This window comes from Hyla sarda, chromosome 13 (assembly GCF_029499605.1).
Source record: "Hyla sarda isolate aHylSar1 chromosome 13, aHylSar1.hap1, whole genome shotgun sequence".
Classification (NCBI taxonomy): Eukaryota; Metazoa; Chordata; class Amphibia; order Anura; family Hylidae; genus Hyla; species Hyla sarda.
Window position 1 is genome coordinate 2,880,387 of NC_079201.1, and position 22,445 is coordinate 2,902,831.

At 39.3% G+C, this 22,445-nt stretch overlaps 1 protein-coding gene across 1 annotated transcript; it reads left to right on the forward strand.

Moving 5' to 3' along the window:
* Positions 1-4,108: 4,108 nt before the first annotated feature.
* On the forward strand, positions 4,109-5,425 carry LOC130297654 (E3 ubiquitin/ISG15 ligase TRIM25-like). Its single transcript, XM_056550365.1, has one exon. The coding sequence runs from the start codon at positions 4,109-4,111 to the stop codon at positions 5,423-5,425; it is 1,317 nt and encodes a 438-aa protein (XP_056406340.1).
* Positions 5,426-22,445: the final 17,020 nt, after the last annotated feature.

A 22,445-nucleotide genomic window follows, 5' to 3' on the forward strand; every position in this document is an offset into this window, starting at 1 on the left:
TATAACTCAGGATCAGTACAGGATAAGTAATGTAATGTATGTACACAGTGACCTCACCAGCAGAATAGTGAGTACAGCTCTGGTGTATAATACAGGATAAGTAATGTCATGTCATGTTTGTACACGGTGATTCCCATTGACCACTCTTATACCCCACTTCCTCTGTATACACCATAAGGACTTTTCGGAGATAAGAGAGGAAACGTCTGACATTGTCCAGGCCATGATAGATTATTCTCAGGGACAACTTCTTCAGGGTCTGGCCCACAGCTGTTGACCTCACTTCCCAATCTGCATCTTATCAGCTCCGTGGACCAGATGTGATACTGCAGTATTAGAGACGTCCAATCTATTACATCAGGTCAGATAATTGAGAACTACTGGGTATATCCCGATGCCTGTCTATACAAGGGCAGTGGTCTCCAAGCTGTGGCCCTCCAGCTGTAGCAAAACTACAACTCTCAGCATGCCCGGACAGCCAACGGCTGTCCGGGCATGCTGGGAGTTGTAGTTTTGCAACAGCTGGAGGGCCACAGTTTGGAGACCACTGAACTGGCTGCATTGCATATAAGAGGTAGGTGGTTACTCTAAATGGGAAGCATGTGGCTGCATTGTATATAAGAGGTAGGTGGTTACTCTATATGGAGGCATGTAGCTGCACTGTATATAAGAGGTAGGTGGTTACTCTATATGGGAGGCATGCAGCTGCACTATATTTTAGAGGTAGGTAGTTACTCTATATGGGAGGCATGTGGCTGCACTGTATATAAGAGGTAGGTGGTTACTCTATATGGGAGGCATGTGGCTGTACTGTATATAAGAGGTAGGTGTCTTGCCTCCCGGCAGAGGAGGAGGTCGCTCTTCACTTCCACTTGCACACCATAGAATGGCGGACTCCGATCCTGCCGCAAAGACGTGTTTGACCTGTGAAGCTTCTTTTTGTAAAAACACTTGGAGGTCCACAGCAAGACCCCAGAACACATCCTGTTAGACCCCACCACTGAAATAGCTGGTAGGAAATGTTCTCTCCACCAAGAAATCCTGAAGTATTACAGTGAAGATGACTCCACCTGTCTCTGTCTCACCTTCTTTCTACTGGGCGACCACAAGGGACATACAGCAGAGCTACTATCCGAGAACAAGGAAACCATAGGAAAACGTCTGGAGAAACTGCTCTCAGAGAAAGTATAGACGGATGAAAGAGTCCAGAGTCTGCAGGAGCTCAAGACTGAGGTACAGAAGGAAGATACAGGGTGGTCAACCTGTTCAGAGACATCAAGATAAAGGTGGAGGATCTAGAAAAGAAAGTCATGAGTGGAATCCCAAGAAAGGAAAGCCAGGTCTCTGATCTGATCCGGCAACTGGAAATCAAGAAGGACACGCTGTGGAGTAGGATAAAGAACATCCAGGAGTTGTGTAACCTTTCCAATCCTATACTTGTTCTACAACTCCAGGAATAAGAAGGTGATGACCTCAATGATACAAAGGTGGAAAGCCCCTCGAAACATGTGAGGCAGCTCAGCAGCCTCAGTGACCTGGACGTAGGTCTGATCTCGATCATGTTGAAGAGGGGCTTATCTTCCATCATTGCTTCAGTTCAGGAACATCTCAAAGTGTACACTGCCACAGACAATGTGTCCACAGACATATCCACAGCCGGGGACGACCTGGACATATTTAATGACGTGAAAACAATATTCACTTCTCCTAAAAAAACGTAATTAAAAGCACAGGAAAGGTTTCAGTATAATCAGGTTCTGAGCACCAGGAGCTTCAGCTCAAGGCAACATTACTGGATTGTGAAGACCAGCGAGTCAGGAAACTGGAGGGTCGGCGTGTGTTGTACCAGTATGGAGCGAAGAGGGGAGCATTCATATCTAGGAGACAACAAAAAGTCCTGGTCCCTTGGGGCTTTCGAAAATCAATATAGGGTAAAGCACAATAACCATATAGTGAAATTGACCGAAACTGTCTCCTCTCAGGACATCGCTATATATCTGAATTACGATAAGGGCAAACTCTTGTTTTTTGTGCCCAGAGACCCGATCAGGCACCTGCACACTTTTATCGTCCCCTTCATCAAGTCCTTACATGCTGCATTTGGGATATGGAATAGCTATATGACAATCATCAGTTAGCAAGGAATGAGGCCAGTTCCCGACTCCCTGTGTGACAGCCACCATTTATTTCCAATGGGCCAGTATAGAATATAAGATATTTTCTGTATGGGAAGGTCATACTACAGCTATGGGGCCCAAGAGGTAAGGAACATGGCATAGAACTTTGCCCACCAAGATACCAACATTGGCATGTAGAGAGGAAACAAGGCTATGTTTTGGGTTGGGTGTGGGTTTAGATGTTCTTCAAGTCGTTAAATGGGGCATTTGTTGGTATTTAGCTCAAGTTGTCCATGACCCATGGCTCAAGTTGTCCATGACCCTTGGCTCAAGTTGTCCATGCCTCAAAGGGTAAGTCTACAAATGGCCCCTTGGTTTTGTTGCATGCCCCAGTTTTTCTCCAGTTTTAGATATAGTGGTGAGAATTGAGTAGACTCTGCTCGGGTCGGGTTAAGGGCTCGATTTTATCATCTTACTTCCTCTTATAATAGTTGTTGCCGATCATAATTCTCGTGTCTCTTCCTGGAAAGTAAATGTTTCTTGCAAATCAGGTACGTCAAGGGTTGACTATAGTTAGCATGCTTGTAAAGCCGTGGCCTCCAAATTGTGGACCTCGAGATGTTACCAAACTGGGCCAGTATAGAATCTAAGATATCTTCTATATAGGAAGGTCATTCACTGAGGGTGAGCAGAGATCCTGAGAATGGCGAGGATGCACAAGGCATATTAGAAATTTGAAAAATTTTCTTACTATACAATGACTAATCGGTCTAAGAATGGACGCCGGCCCTTTAACGGATGGAGAGCTGAGGGTAGTCCTCAGAAGACGTAGATTTTATATAACTTTGGTGCCCTTACGTGGTTGCAACAACACACCTTCTTGTGAACTCCTAGCCCCTTATTGCCCCAAATGACGTCCTCCTCCATGCTAATTTCTCTGTAGAGCTTTCAATAATATCGGACATGTTTGCTTTTGTGATGAGAAAGAATAAAGTTTATTGATTCTAAAAATTGTTAACCATTTATTTTTATTTTTATGATATGTTTGAAGGGCACACCTAGGGCTATGGGGCAGATTGGCTCACATAGGGCTGTCACTGAGAAGGTTCTTTATAAGATGGTCAAAAGTGTCCTCCTGCTGCTGAAACCACCAACAATCAGCCTTAAAGGGGTCCTTCAGAGAAAAAAAAAGTATTCAAATCAACTGGTGCCAGAAAGTTAAACAGATTTGTAAATTACGTCTATTTAAAAATCTTCATCCTTCCAGTACTTATCGGCTGCTGAATGCTCCACAGGACTTGTGTAGATCTTTCCAGTCTGACCGCAGTGCTCTCAGCTGCCACCTCTGTCCATGTCAGGAACTGGTAAATCCCCACAGCAAACCTCTCCTGCTCTGGACAGCTCCTGACACGGACTTAGGGGGCAGCAGAGAACACATTGGTCAGACTATAAAGATTTAAACAACTTCCTGTGGATCATACAGCAGTTCATATGTACTGGTAGGATTAAGATTTTTAAATAGGAGTAATTTACAAATATGAAACACTCAATAATACTAAATTAGATGAAAGACAAATATTATATAGACAAGTCAGGAGTAGGATCGTGAAGGATCATAAGCCCCATTTCTATGTACGGGAGATCTCCCTCATAGCACTGAACCCTCTTTTTGTGGGTTATGAATTTGAGCCTCTTTGGTTCGTTCCATGTCCTAAGTCATTAAAGTCTATTAAATGTGTAAATCTTGTGGTGGAGATTTCCATGACCCTCAAAAGGAAATAAGCAATGGAATCTATGGACGTGTCTTTATGAATTGATTCCCCTTTAAGAATAATTCACAGACTTACAAGAAGTCACTGGCTTTGTGTCTACTACTTCTAAGACCAAACAAAAGGAAAACAAGTTCTTCTGGATTTTTAGCTATAAAAAGATGTTCTTGTATTTTTTGCATCTAGTTCCTTCTCTGTCATTCAGTCACGTTAGGACCGAAGATGGACTGCACTTTCTGTGACTCTCCAGTTGTGGCTGTGAAAACGTGTCTGCTTTGTGAAGCTTTCATGTGTAAGGATCACCTGGAGGTCCACAGCAGATCATCCAGTCACGTCTTATCTGATCCCACCACCTCCCTGAAGAAGGAGAAATGCTCTGTCCACAATGAGATCTTCAGATACTTCTGCTCAGAAGATGGTGTTTGCCTCTGTGTGTCCTGCTGTATGGACTCGGCCCACAGAGATCACCAGCTGGAGCCTCTCTTGGTGGCCTATGAAAAGCTGAAGGATAGCCTGAAGAGCATCTTGGAAAAATGGACTAGGAATGAAATAGATGCTGATCTGGAATTGAAGAATTTGCAGAAAGAAAAGATGAGGATCCAAGAAAAAAAAGAAGGGGTGATGAGAAATGTGGCTTCTCTATTCCAAGATGTCCACAGAAGGCTGGAAGCCTTGGAGAAACAAGTTCTTGGAGAAGTTTTCCAGCAGGTAAAGATGATCTCTCAAATGGTTTCTCAACGAATCCAGCAGGTTGAGAAGAAGAAGACAGAGCTGTCCGAAAAGATATCTCAGCTTGAGACACTGAGTAAGACGGCAGATGTAGTCACGTTGTTGCAGCAAGGTGGGTCCTGGTGTGCTGGGGGTCTCCCTGACATGGAGGATATAGGTGGGACCATCAAACAGAGGTACGGAGAGCTTCAGGCCCCCAGTGATCTGGATGAGGGTCTGATCTCAGTGACTCTATATCATGGTCTGTCCGATATCATAGCCAGTGCCAAGGGAATGCTTTATGTTCGGGAGGCTTCAGATCTATCCTTTAATGTGAACACGGCTGGAGAACACTTGGACATAACAGGTACCCAAAAAACCCTGAGAACTTCGTATAAAAAGATAAATCGCCCCAAACTGTCCGAGAGATTTCAGTACAGTCAGGTTTTAAGCACCAGAAGTTTCTCCTCAGGTCGACATTACTGGGAAGTGGAGACTGGACAATGCGGGAACTGGAGGGTTGGGGTGTGTTATCCCAGTATGGACCGGAGGGGGGACCAGTCCTACATAGGACATAACAGGAAGTCCTGGTGCATAGGAGGGTGCAATAGACTGTATACAGTGATGCACAATGAAAGAACAACCCATTTACCTCAGAAGTCTGCAGCCTCCAAGAAGTTAGGACTCTACCTGGACTATGAGGCTGGGCAGCTGTCCTTTTATGAACTGGGGGACACTATAAAGAACTTATACACCTTCATGGCCACCTTCACTGAGCCCCTACATGCCGCCTTTGGGGTATGGAATAGCCATATAACAATAAGGAGTTAGGGGCCCACTTCTCAGCACTGTAAGGGAGTAGTAGGGTCATGTTCTTATAGTTGATGTACCTTCTCTACATTTCTTTATGTCTTACTTCTGAAGGAAAGCTGGGTGGTAGCCAACATGGCCACCATTTCTGGTTTATACTATGTATCAGTAGATTGTTCTTTTTTTTTTTTACTCTGAATATGTGACCAATAAATTGTGGAACTGACCCGTAACATGTCTACTTAGATACATACAAACAATACTTAGATACATGTTCTTCACAGAGATGACTTCTGAAACCCAGAAAATCTGTAACAGGGCCCTCACCTACCATGGGGCCATTTATAATACTGGTGTCATCTCATAGGCATAAGGGCTTCAGCTGGCCATGCATTTAGGGCAGCAGTCAGCTATATAATTTTTAGGCTGTCAGTTATCTTACCCGATACATATACATGCATGCTCGATTCAACAGCGGGGTGGGCAGTAAGCTGCTACCAGACACTTCTGACAGCTGATTATCTCCACTAGAACAAAAGGATGGGGCAGCTGAAATCCAACAGGCCCAATCCTTATCCCTCCTAAATCTGCTATTGGGGGAGAGTCAGGAGCCCCCATACATATTAAATGGCCAAAACATATGAATATGCCAAAACAATGTTGTGACTGGGTCTAATGCTGCGCCCAAGGTAGGTTTGGCTGAGGTACCATTCTGCAGTCCTCAACCCCATGTCATTGACTGGCCCGGTCGCTCCAAATTGTGCAGTGGTTTCTGTAAGACATCCAATATGGCTGCCCACAGGGATTGTCAACCAGTATCTCAGGCCCTTAGGCGAGGTTGGATGGAGACCCTAAACCCTTTACATGTGCCACCAACTTGCTCAGGCCTGACATGACCTGTGTCAATACTATAGATTGCACGTGACTTTCCTGATCCAACATGCGATTCTATTGGAGTGTGCGCATCATGTGACTGGATGCACCACAGTTAATACTTCAACTGTGTGCCCAGGGTAAGATTGGTCCAGACATTGTTCAGCTGGCCCTTGCCCATCAATTTGTTACGACAGTGGTTTCCTAGAAAACCAGATGACAGTTTAGTTTTGCTACCTTGTTATGCAGATTTGGCATTAATGACTCATGTCGGGAGCAGCTATATTACTTGTCACCAAACATTACTATAAATTAGTGGTCTCAAACTGTGGCAACTCCCAGCATACAACACCAGAGCTAAGATGTTAGCCAGTAGTACACGCACTGATGATTCCTCCCATACTTCTCTGGCCAATCACAACACATCCTGGGCTGATGATTTACGCCAGTGTTTCACAACCAGTGTGCCTCTAGGTGTTGCAAAACTTCAAGTCCCAGCATGCCCGGACAGCCGTTGGCTGTCTGAACATACTGGGAGTTGAAGTTTTGCAACAACTGGGGCCCACAGTTTGAGGCCACTGCTATAAATGGACCTGAAAACAGATGCAGGATTGGGGACATACCCTATAAAAGTGCCACAATTTGGGGGAGATGAGTACAAGCCCCACCTGACCTGTGTCCATGGAGCCATCAATGTCACTCGGCCCATCATGTGGTGAAATCACTTACTGCCCTTTGTCCTCAATGTTCATTTTGTCCCCATTACTCATAAGCTATTGTGGGGAGAAAAAAAAAAACTCTCAACCCTCCCGGCCAAAGACTGAACCCAATCCCTGTGACTCCGACTGTTTGTTTGACAGGGATGCAAGACGATAGCGTGAATCCAGCTCTGTCACTGCGCCAAAGCTTTACCGGGATGAGTTTCGCCATATTCTGATAATAGTTGAAAATCCAAAACATTCCGTCAATTCTTAATTTATTTATTTTTGTGAAAATGATCAAAGAGCGGAGAAGAAATATGGAGCAGCGGTCACTTCCACATAGGACTGCCAAAAATTAGGAACACGTGCAGTGAGGGCGCAGACCGTCCGTCTACACCGTAATTCTATTTAAAACTTCTAAACATTACAGCGAGCCAGTGGACACGGGGGCGGCTCACCTTATGTTTTGGCAGGATCCCTGCGCGTCTTCCTCATATAACACAACGGACGGACGCTCTAGCGGTGCACACGGGATGAGCACATACAGTGCACGGCAGGAGCATTCTATGGCCATGATATCAGATCACACATAGATGTGAGGATCAGACAGAGCCATGAAGACACCTCTTCATCCATCACGGATGGTAACATGTTGTGGACAAGGGGAAGGGGGAGAACATCTCTGGTCGGGGTCATTCTCATCTAGGGAGTACATTTAAAGAAAGTAATATTTGGGACAATTTTATTATAATGGAAGAGAAAACATCAGTAAAGAATGGGCAGTCTACACAGGGAAAACCAACATGACCTAGAGGGAGAACATACATGACCCACAGGGAGAACATACATGACCTAAAGGGATAACATACAAGACCTACAGGGAGAACATACATGACCTACAGGGAGAACATTCATGACCCACAGGGTGAACATACATGACCTACAGGTAGAACATACATGACCTACAGGGAGAACATACAGGACCTACAGAGAGAACATATGTGACCACCTACAGGGAGAACATACATGTCCTACAGGGAGAACATACAGGACCTACAGAGAGAACATACATGGCCACCTCCAGGGAGAACATGCATGACCTACAAAGAGAACATACATGACCACCTACAGGGAGAACATGCATGACCACCTACAGGGAGAGCATATGTGACCACCTACAGGGAGAACATACATGACCGACAGGACAAAAATACAGAAAGAACATCCATGACCTACTACAGGAAGAACATACATGACCACCTATAGAAAGAAAATACATGACCACTACAGAGAGAACATACATGGCCACCTACAGGGAGAATATACATGAACATGACCACTACAGCGAGAATATACATGACCAACTATAGGGAGAACATACATGACCAACTACAGAGAGAACATACATGACCTACAGGGAGAACATACATAACCACCTACAGAGAGAACATATATATCCTACAGGAAGAATATACATGACCTACAGAGAGATTATACATAACCTACAGAGAGAAAATGCATGACCTACAGAGAGAACATACATGACCACCTACAAGAAGAATATACATTACCACCTACAAGAAGAATATACATTACCTACTAAAGGGAGAACATACATGACCAGCTACGGAGAGATCATACATAACCTACAGGGAGAACATACATAACCTACAGGAAGAACATACATGACCAACTACAGAGAGAACATACATGACTTACAGGGAGAACATACATGACCATCTACAGAGAGAACATACATAACCACATACAGAGAGAACATACATAACCTACAGGAAGAATATACATGACATACTACAGAGAGACCATACATAACTACCCACAGAGAGAACATATATAACCTACAGGGAGAACATATATAACCACCTACAGAGAGAACATACATGACCTACAGGAAGAATATACATAACCTACAAAGAGATTATACATAACCTACAGAGAGAACATACATGACCAACTATAGAGAGAACATACATGACCTACAGAGAGAACATACATTACCTACAGAGAGACTATACATGACCACCTACAAGAAGAATATACATTACCTACTAAAGGGAGAACATACATGACCACCTACAGAGAGAACATACAGAGAGAACATACACGACCTAAACAGAGAACATACATGATCAAATACAGAGAAAACATACAAGACCTACAGGGAGAACATACATAACCACCTACAGAGAGAACATACATAACCACCTACAGAGAGAACATACATGACCATCTACAGAGAGAACATACATAATCACGTACAGAGAGAACATATATAACCTACAGGAAGAATATACATGACATACTACAGAGAGACCATACATAACCACCTACAGGGAGACCATACATAACTACCTACAGAGAGAATATATATAACCTACAGGGAGAACATACATAACCACCTGCAAAGAGAACATACATAACCTACAGGGAGAACATACATGACCTACAGAGAGAACATACATAACCTACAGAGAGAACATACATGACCTACAGGGAGAACATACATGACCTACAGAGAGAACATACATGACCTACAGAGAGAACATACATAGCCTACAGAGAGAACATACATGACCTACAGAGAGAACATACATAACCTTCAGAGAGAACATACATGACCTACAGGGAGAACATACATGACCTACAGAGAGAACATACATGACCTACAGAGAGAACATACATGACCTACAGAGAGAACATACATAACCTACAGAGAGAACATAAATGACCTACAGGGAGAACATACATGATCTACAGAGAGAACATACATAACTTACAGGGATAACATACATAACCTACAGAGAGAACATACATGACCTACAGAGAGAACATACATAACCTACAGGGATAACATACATAACCTACAGGGAGAACATACATAACCTACAGGGAGAACATACATGACCTGCAGGGAGAACATACATTACCTACAGGGAGAACATTTATAACCTAGAGGGAGAACATACATGACCTACAGAGAGAACATACATAACTTACAGGGATAACATACATAACCTACAGAGAGAACATACATGACCTACAGAGAGAACATACATAACCTACAGGGATAACATACATAACCTACAGGGAGAACATACATAACCTACAGGGAGAACATACATGACCTGCAGGGAGAACATACATTACCTACAGGGAGAACATACATAACCTACAGAGAGAACATACATGACCTACAGAGAGAACATACATAACTTACAGGGATAACATACATAACCTACAGAGAGAACATACATGACCTACAGAGAGAACATACATAACCTACAGGGATAACATACATAACCTACAGGGAGAACATACATAACCTACAGGGAGAACATACATGACCTGCAGGGAGAACATACATTACCTACAGGGAGAACATACATAACATACAGAGAGAACATACATGACCTACAGAGAGAACATACATAACCTACAGAGAGAACATACATCACTTACAGGGAGAACATACATGACCTACAGAGAGAACATACATGACCTACAGAGAGAACATACATGACCTACAGAGAGAACATACATAACCTACAGAGAGAACATACATGACCTACAGGGAGAACATACATGACCTACAGAGAGAACATACATGACCTACAGAGAGAACATACATAACCTACAGAGAGAACATACATGACCTACAGAGAGAACATACATAACCTACAGGGATAACATACATAACCTACAGAGAGAACATACATGACCTACAGAGAGAACATACATGACCTACAGAGAGAACATACATGACCTACAGGGAGAACATACATGACCTACAGAGAGAACATACATGACCTACAGAGAGAACATACATAACCTACAGAGAGAACATACATGACCTACAGAGAGAACATACATAACCTACAGGGATAACATACATAACCTACAGGGATAACATACATAACCTACAGAGAGAACATACATGACCTACAGAGAGAACATACATAACCTACAGGGATAACAAACATAACCTACAGGGAGAACATACATAACCTACAGGGAGAACATACATGACCTACAGGGAGAACATACATGACCTACAGGGAGAACATACATAACCTACAGGGAGAACATACATGACCTACAGGGAGAACATTTATAACCTAGAGGGAGAACATACATGACCTACAGGGAGAACATACATGATCTACAGGGAGAACATACATGAACTACAGGGAGAACATTTATAACCTAGAGGGAGAACATACATGACCTACAGGGAGAACATACATGACCTACAGGGAGAACATTTATAACCTAGAGGGAGAGCATACATGACCTACAGGGAGAACATACATGACCTACAGGGAGAACAAACATGACCTACAGGGAGAACATACATGACCTACAGGAAGAACATACATGACCTACAGGAAGAACATACATGACCTACAGGTAGACATAACATCTTACAGATACAATAAATAACAATAGTCAGTATATGCTCTGTGCTAATGTGAAGGCAATTGTCCAGAGCCAGGCCTATATGTGATCCCAAATCTAGGGACACCAACTCAGCATCCTCCAATCACTATACAGTGTCAGTGATCTTACAAGGGCCACAAATATGGGATAATATGGAGAGTTTTTCCTAATATGGTATGGAGTGTGATGCAAAGTGCAGATTGAATTACCCTAGGGACAGATGGCATTAACCCCTTGAATTCGTGATGCCAGGGCGTGGTTTATCCACTCAAAGGTATACCGCTGGATTCTGGGCTAGGCACGGGGGCGATAATGACTCCGAGGCCAAGTTACGGACAACGGTAGCTTTACTGAGGGTAGACATGTGGAAAAGTCTATACAGTTCAGCCAGGGCCCAAGGAGGTGACCAGTGATTTCAGAGACCTTAAGGGCTTGCTGGGACTTGTAGTAGATGTGGACAATTTAGTGCAGGCCACGTTGACTAGACAGATGACTTTGACTTGACTGACTTGTGACTGACAAGACTGTGACTGTGGTTACTTGCAGGTTTGTAGCTTGTGGCTGCAGACTGGACTGGAGGCCTCCTATGACTCCGGACACTTAGGCTTCACTTGACTGGACCTCAGCAAAGACTAAGAGCAGACGCTCCCCCCAGAGCTTATATGGTCACCTGGTCACTGATACCTCCTGGGTAATAATTACATGACAACTCACATGGTAAACAGTCTTAACCTGTCACCCATGTACAGCCCTCTGTCTCCCCCATATACTCCTCTACACACCTGTCTCCCATGTACACCCCTCTGTTACCCCTTTACACCTATATATGCCCCTGTATTCCTCTTCACTTGTAAAAGGGGAATCTGGAAGCTGATGCTGGTAAAGTGCGGAGCCTATTAGATTTGTTTTGCAGGTTTAACGGTGAAGAGTTGTGGCTGAAAGAAATGGTCAGGACGGTCCAGACCAGACGAACGACACTGATCAGAAATGATGTCATTGGTGAGTTGCTGTATAAAGCAGCACTTTAAACTACATACCCACTGATAAATAGATATTGGAATTTGTGTGCATTGCGGATTTTTTTTAAACATTATTTTATACATTTTTTTTGCTCATCAACTTCGGTCAGGGTGCCCCGTGAAATTTTTTTTTTTATGAGGGGTGCCCCGAGCTGAAAAAGGTTGGGAAACACTGGCATACAGGATTTAGTCAGTAACAGTATGATGGTAATATAAATGGTGATAATACTCCTCCTTGTATACTGGTATTATTGGTAATATTGGTCTCAGTATACAGGATTTGGTCAGTAACCGTATGATGGTAATATGTATGGTGATAATATTACCCCTTGTATACTGGTATTATTGGTAATATTAGTCTCAGTATACAGGATTTAGTCAGTAACAGTATGATGGTAATATGTATGGTGATAATATTCCTCCTTGTATACTGGTATTATTGGTAATATTGGGCTCAGTATACAGGATTTGGCCAGTAACAGTATAATGGTAATATGTAAGGTGATAATATTCCTCCTTGTATACTGGTATTATTGGTAATATTAGTCTCAGTATACAGGATTTGGCCAGTAACCGTATGATGGTAATATGTATGGTGATAATATTCCCCCTTGAATACTGGTATTATTGGTAATATTAGTCTCAGTATACAGGATTTAGTCAGTAACAATATGATGGTAATATGTATGGTGATAATATTCCTCCTTGTATACTGGTATTATTGGTAATATTGGTCTCAGTATACAGGATTTGGCCAGTAACAGTATAATCGTAATATGTAAGGTGATAATATTCCCCTTTGTATACTGGTATTGTTGGTAATATTGGTCTCAGTATACAGGATTTGGTCAGTAACCGTATGATGGTAATATGTATGGTGATAATATTCCTCCTTGTATACTGGTATTATTGGTCTCAGTATACAGGATTTGGTCAGTAACAGTATGATGGTAATATGTATGGTGATAATATTCCTCCTTGTATACTGGTATTATTGGTAATATTGGTCTCAGTATAGAGGATTTGGCCAGTAACAGTATAATGGTAATATGTAAGGTGATAATATTCCCCCTTGTATACTGGTATTGTTGGTAATATTGGTCTCAGTATACAGGATTTGGTCAGTAACAGTATGATGGTAATATGTATGGTGATAATATTTCTCATTCTATACTGGTATTATTGGTCTCAGTATACAGGATTTGGTCAGTAACAGTATGATGGTAATATGTATGGTGATAATATTCCCCCTTGTATACTGGTATTATTGGTAATATTGGTCTCAGTATACAGGATTTGGTCAGTAACAGTATGATGGTAATATGTATGGTGATAATATTCCTCATTCTATACTGGTATTATTGGTCTCAGTATACAGGATTTGGTCAGTAACAGTATGATGGTAAGATGTGTGGTGATAATATTCCTCCTTGTATACTGGTATTATTGGTAATATTGGTCTCAGTATACAGGATTTGACCAGTAACAGTATAATGGTAATATGTAAGGTGATAATATTCCCCCTTGTATACTGGCATTGTTGATAATATTGGTCAGTATATAGGATTTGGCCAGTAACAGTATGATGGTAATATGTATGGTGATAATATTCCTCCTTTTATAGAGCCATTATTGTTAATATCAGTCTAAGTATAGAGGACTTGGTCAGTAACAGTGTGATGGTAATATTTCCTTTCCTTCCATACTATTGTTACTTGGTAAATGTATGACTTATATAGACATATACAGTATTATAATGCATGGAAAATTGACACATATATAAATTGCTTCAGCATAGTGAAATACAGTAGTATCGAGGAAAAAAAATTATATATATTAGTGTACTGTAAAGGGATAAATCTAGGCGTGACTACCAATGGCTGACGCGATGCTGTGGGGCTGGTCTGCAATTATTTCCAGGGCTGGTTTTAATCCCCAGTCCGGTGCATTGCCATAGAATGAGATTTGCCATAGAATGAGATGGTCCGCCTCCATCACATCCTATTGGCTCACTCTTGTCACGTGACATATTTAAACGTCACACATCGATGCGCACAGTAGTGCCAGTTTGGCTATCACAGGGAGAGGATCTCCTCACCCTGTGATAGCTGAAGCTGCACGGAGCTCTCATGGCCTCTGTGGCCCGACAGAAGTTCACACATGTACGCAGCTCATACGGCTGCCTCATATACACTTACTCTATTATTACATGTACTGTTGATCCACAGCGCTATCGGCCCGATGCCCGATGGCGCTGTCATCAGTGTGCGTCCGCGCGAGCACCCCACGCCGGCATCTCTACTCCCCGTCCCCCGCCCCCCACAGCTGTACTCCCCGTCCCCCGCAGCTCTTCTCCCCGTCCTTTGCAGCTCTACTCCCCGTCCTACGCAGCTGTACTCCCCGTCCTTTGCAGCTCTACTCCCTGTCCTACGCAGCTGTACTCTCCGTCCCCTGCAGCTCTTCTCCCCGTCCTACGCTGCTCTACTCCCTGTCCTATGCAGCTGTACTCCACGTCCTACGCAGCTCTACTCCCCGTCCTACGCAGCTGTACTCCCCGTCCTACGCAGCTCTACTCCCCGTCCCCTGTGAACGCTCAGGGAGCGATCCACAGCGCTATGGGGATTCCTACGCCCGATGGCGCTGTCATCAGTGTGCGTCCCCGCGAGCGCCCCACGCCCGCAGCTGTACTCCCTGTCCCCCGCAGCTCTACTCCCCGTCCCGTTAACGCTCAGGGAGCGGGGAACAGAAAGTAGAGCATCGGGCGCAGGTAAAGTAGTACTGCGCATGCGCAGCACTACGCGAATAACTTTACCTGCGCCCGATGCTCTACTTTCTGTTCCCCGCTCCCTGAGCGTTAACGGGACGGGGAGTAGAGCTGCGGGGGGCGGAGGACGGGGAGTAGAGCTGCGGGGATGACAGCGCCATCGGGCATCGGGATCCCGATAGCGCTGTGGATCAACAGTAAATGTATATGAGGCAGCCGTATGAGCTGCGTACATGTGTGAACTTCTGTCGGGCCACAGAGGCCATGAGAGCTCCGTACAGCTTCAGCTATCACAGGGAGAGGAGATCCTCTACCTGTGATAGCCAAACTGACACTACTGTGCGCATCGATGCGTGACGTTTAAATATGTCACGTGACAAGAGAGAGCCAATAGGATGTGATGGAGGCGGACCATCTCATTCTATGGCAAATCTCATTCTACGGCAATGCACCGGCCCTGGACGGTGGGGGGGAGGAGAAATGAAAGTGAAAGTAAAGTGATCTTTACTGTGGCAACCACTAGGAAGGCCGGACTGCAACTCCCAGCATGCCCAGACAGCCAAAGGCTGTCTGGGCATGCTGGGAGTTGTAGTTTTGCAACATCTGGAGGGTCACAGTTTGGTGACCACTGTTACAGTGCTGCACAAACGGTAGCCCTCCAGATGTTGCCAAACTACAACTCTCAGCATGCCTAGACCACCCAGGCATGCTGGGAGTTGTTGTTCTGTAACATCTAATTTTCATGAAATTTTTGAAAATTGCTGCTCTACTTTGAAGCCCTCTAATTTTTTCAAAAAGTAAAAAATATGTCCATTTTATGATGCCAACATAAAGGGGACATATTGTATATGTGAATAAAAATAACATTTATTTGGAATATCCATTTTCCTTACAAGCAGAGAGCTTCAAAGTTTGGGATTTTTCACAAAGAAAGGATGCAAGTAAAGCTGAAAATTTACCACCAAAATAAATTTGAATATGTCACGAAAAAACAATCTCAGAATCAGAATATTCGGTAAAAGCGTTTTAGAGTTATTAACGCTTAAAGTGACAGTGGTCAGAATTGCGAAAAAGGGCTCAGTCCTTAAGGTGAAAAAGGGCTCAGTCCTTAAGGGGTTAAAGGGGTACTCATGGGGATGGGGCATTACATCATGAGGGGGCTGGGCTATGACATCACGAGCTCCCGGGTCCAACGTTTGGAAGAGTTTGTTCCAAACGCTGAGCAGCGGAGTACCCCTTTAAAGATATAACACTCTTACATATATAACATAGGGATTATATACAGGGGGGGGGCCCAGGGGACACTGCAGGAAGGCTGCCTGACAGGGCAGCAAGGGTACGGGGTAACACCTCCCGTACTGGGCCACCACACTAACTTCTGTGATAGTTGATAAAATGTGAATGCGCCTTTACCAGCATTCAGAGTTCTCCCATTACAGACTCCAGAGGCCTCCCATAAATAGTGCTGTCTAACAACAAGCACCCCCATTGACAGTGGTAGAGCGCCCCCCATAGACGTTATAATAGTATAAAATCCCCAATAACAGTATAGTATAGATAGTATAGTATCCCCAATAACAGTATAATATAGATAGTATAATATCCCCAATAACAGTATAATATAGATAGTATAATATCCCCAATAACAGTATAGTATAGATAGTATAATATCCCCTATAACAGTATAATATAGATAGTATAATATCCCCAATAACAGTATAATATAGATAGTATAATATCCCCTATAACAGTATAGTATAGATAGTATAATATCCCCAATAACAGTATAATATAGATAGTATAATATCCCCAATAACAGTATAATATAGATAGTATAATATCCCCAATAACAGTATAGTATAGATAGTATAATATCCCCAATACCAGTATAATATAGATAGTATAATATCCCCTATAACAGTATAATATAGATAGTATAATATCCCCAATAACAGTATAATATAGATAGTATAATATCTCCAATAACAGTATAGTATAGATAGTATAATATCCCCAATAACAGTATAATATAGATAGTATAATATCCCCAATAACAGTATAATATAGATAGTATAATATCCCCTATAACAGTATAGTATAGATAGTATAATATCCCCAATAACAGTATAATATAGATAGTATAATATCCCCAATAACAGTATAATATAGATAGTATAATATCCCCAATAACAGTATAATATAGATAGTATAATATCCCCAATAACAGTATAGTATAGATAGTATAATATCCCCAATAACAGTATAGTATAGATAGTATAATATTCCCAATAACAGTATAGTATAGATAGTATAATATCCCCAATAACAGTATAGTGTAGATAGTATAATATCCCCAATAACAGTATAATATAGATAGTATAATATCCCCTATAACAGTATAATATAGATAGTATAATATCCCCAATAACAGTATAGTATAGATAGTATAGTATCCCCAATAACAGTATAGCATAGATAGTATAATATCCCCAATAACAGTATAGTATAGATAGTATAATATCCCCAATAACAGTATAATATAGATAGTATAATATCCCCAATAACAGTATAATATAGATAGTATAATATCCCCAATACCAGTATAATATAGATAGTATAATATCCCCAATAACAGTATAGTATAGATAGTATAATATCCCCTATAACAGTATAGTATAGATAGTATAATATCCCCAATAACAGTATAATATAGATAGTATAATATCCCCAATAACAGTATAGTATAGATAGTATAATATCCCCAATAACAGTATAGTATAGATAGTATAGCATCCCCAATAACAGTATTATGTAGATAGTATAATATCCCCAATAACAGTATAGTATAGATAGTATAATATCCCCAATAACAGTATAGTATAGATAGTATAATATTCCCAATAACAGTATAGTATAGATAGTATAATATCCCCAATAACAGTATAATATAGATAGTATAATATCCCCAATAACAGTATAATATAGATAGTATAATATCCCCAATAACAGTATAGTATAGATAGTATAATATCCCCAATAACTGTAGAGTATAGATAGTATAATATCCCCAATAACAGTATAGTATAGATAGTATAATATCCCCAATAACAGTATAATATAGATAGTATAATATCCCCAATAACAGTATTATATAGATAGTATAATATCCCCAATAACAGTATAATATAGATAGTATAATATTCCCAATAACAGTATAGTATAGATAGTATAATATCCCCAATAACAGTATAATATAGATAGTATAATATCCCCAATAACAGTATAGTATAGATAGTATAATATCCCCAATAACTGTAGAGTATAGATAGTATAATATCCCCAATAACAGTATAGTATAGATAGTATAATATCCCCAATAACAGTATAATATAGATAGTATAATATCCCCAATAACAGTATAATATAGATAGTATAATATCCCCAATAACAGTATTATATAGATAGTATAATATCCCCAATAACAGTATAATATAGATAGTATAATATTCCCAATAACAGTATAGTATAGATAGTATAATATCCCCAATAACAGTATAGTATAGATAGTATAATATCCCCAATAATAGTATAATATAGATAGTATAATATCCCCAATAACAGTATAGTATAGATAGTATAATATCCCCAATAACAGTATAGTATAGATAGTATAATATCCCCAATAACAGTATAGTATAGATAGTATATCCCCAATAACAGTATAATATAGATAGTATAATATCCCCTATAACAGTATAGTATAGATAGTAGAATATTCCCAATAACAGTATAGTATAGATAGTATAATATCCCCAATACCAGTATAATATAGATAGTATAATATCCCCAATACCAGTATAATATAGATAGTATAATATCCCCTATAACAGTATAGTATAGATAGTATAATATCCCCAATAACAGTATAATATAGATAGTATAATATCCCCAATAACAGTATAGTATAGATAGTATAATATCCCCAATAACAGTATAATATAGATAGTATAATATCCCCAATAACAGTATAGTATAGATAGTATAATATCCCCAATAACAGTATAGTATAGATAGTATAATATCCCCAATAACAGTATAGTATAGGTAGTATAATATCCCCAATAACTGTATAGTATAGATAGTATAATATCCCCAATAACAGTATAATATAGATAGTATAATATTCCCAATAACAGTATAGTATAGATAGTATAATATCCCCTATAACAGTATAGTATAGATAGTATAGTATCCCCAATAACAGTATTATATAGATAGTATAATATCCCCAATAACAGTATAATATAGATAGTATAATATCCCCAATAACAGTATAGTATAGATAGTATAATATCCCCAATAACAGTATAGTATAGATAGTATAATATCCCCAATAACAGTATAGTATAGATAGTATAATATTCCCAATAACAGTATAGATAGTATAATATCCCCAATAACAGTATAGTATATATAGTATAATATCCCCAATAACAGTATAATATAGATAGTATAATATCCCCAATAACAGTATAGTATAGATAGTATAATATCCCCAATAACAGTATAGTATAGATAGTATAATATCCCCAATAACAGTATAGTATAGATAGTATAATATCCCCAATAACAGTATAGTATAGATAGTATAGTATCCCCAATACCAGTATAGTATAGATAGTATAATATCCCCTATAACAGAATAATATAGATAGTATAATATCCCCTATAACAGTATAGTATATATAGTATAATATCCCCAATAACAGTATAATATAGATAGTATAATATCCCCTATAACAGTATAGTATAGATAGTATAGTATCCCCAATACCAGTATAGTATAGATAGTATAATATCCCCTATAACAGAATAATATAGATAGTATAATATCCCCTATAACAGTATAGTATATATAGTATAATATCCCCAATAACAGTATAATATAGATAGTATAGTATCCCCAATAACAGTATAGTATAGATAGTATAATATCCCCAATAACAGTATAGTATAGATAGTATAATATCCCCAATACCAGTATAGTATAGATAGTATAATATCCCCAATAACAGTATAGTATAGATAGTATAATATCCCCAATAACAGTATAGTATAGATAGTATAATATCCCCTATAACAGTATAATATAGATAGTATAATATCCCCAATAACAGTATAGATAGTATAGTATCCCCAATAACAGTATAGATAGTATAATATCCCCAATAACAGTATAGTATAGATAGTATAGTATCCCCAATACCAGTATAGTATAGATAGTATAATATCCCCTATAACAGAATAATATAGATAGTATAATATCCCCTATAACAGTATAGTATATATAGTATAATATCCCCAATAACAGTATAATATAGATAGTATAGTATCCCCAATAACAGTATAGTATAGATAGTATAATATCCCCAATAACAGTATAGTATAGATAGTATAATATCCCCAATAACAGTATAGTATAGATAGTATAATATCCCCAATAACAGTATAGTATATATAGTATAATATCCCCAATAACAGTATAATATAGATAGTATAGTATCCCCAATAACAGTATAGTATAGATAGTATAATATCCCCAATAACAGTATAATATAGATAGTATAGTATCCCCAATAACAGTATAGTATAGATAGTATAATATCCCCAATAACAGTATAGTATAGATAGTATAATATCCCCAATAACAGTATAATATAGATAGTATAATATCCCCTATAACAGTATAGTATATATAGTATAATATCCCCAATAACAGTATAGTATAGATAGTATAGTATCCCTAATAACAGTATAGATAGTATAATATCCCCAATAACAGTATAATATAGATAGTATAGTATCCCCAATAACAGTATAGTATAGATAGTATAATATCCCCAATAACAGTATAGTATACATAGTATAATATCCCCAATAACAGTATAGTATAGATAGTATAATATCCCCAATAACGTGAATGCGCCTTTACCAGCATTCAGAGTTCTCCCATTACAGACTCCATAGACCTCCCATAAATAGTGCTGTCTAACAACAAGCACCCCCATTGACAGTGGTAGAGCGCCCCCCATAGACGTTATAATAGTATAAAATCCCCAATAACAGTATAGTATAGATAGTATAGTATCCCCAATAACAGTATAATATAGATAGTATAATATCCCCAATAACAGTATAGTATAGATAGTATAATATCCCCAATAACAGTATTATATAGATAGTATAGTATCCCCAATAACAGTATAGTATAGATAGTATAATATCCCCAATAACAGTATAGTATAGATAGTATAATATCCCCAATAACAGTATAGATAGTATAGTATAATATCCCCAATAACAGTATAGTATAGATAGTATAATATCCCCAATAACAGTATAGTATAGATAGTATAATATCCCCAATAACAGTATAGTATACATAGTATAATATCCCCAATAACAGTATAGTATACATAGTATAATATCCCCAATAACAGTATAGATAGTATAGTATAATATCCCCAATAACAGTATAGTATAGATAGTATAATATCCCCAATAACAGTATAATATAGATAGTATAATATCCCCAATAACAGTATAGTATAGATAGTATAATATCCCCAATAACAGTATAATATAGATAGTATAATATCCCCAATAACAGTATAGTATAGATAGTATAATATCCCCAATAACAGTATTATATAGATAGTATAGTATCCCCAATAACAGTATAGTATAGATAGTATAATATCCCCAATAACAGTATAGTATAGATAGTATAATATCCCCAATAACAGTATAGATAGTATAGTATAATATCCCCAATAACAGTATAGTATAGATAGTATAATATCCCCAATAACAGTATAGTATAGATAGTATAATATCCCCAATAACAGTATAGTATACATAGTATAATATCCCCAATAACAGTATAGTATACATAGTATAATATCCCCAATAACAGTATAGTATAGATAGTATAATATCCCCAATAACAGTATAATATAGATAGTATAGTATCCCCAATAACAGTATAATATAGATAGTATAATATCCCCAATAACAGTATAGTATAGATAGTATAATATCCCCAATACCAGTATAATATAGATAGTATAATATCCCCAATAACAGTATAGTATATATAGTATAATATCCCCAATAACAGTATAGTATAGATAGTATAATATCCCCAATAACAGTATAGATAGTAT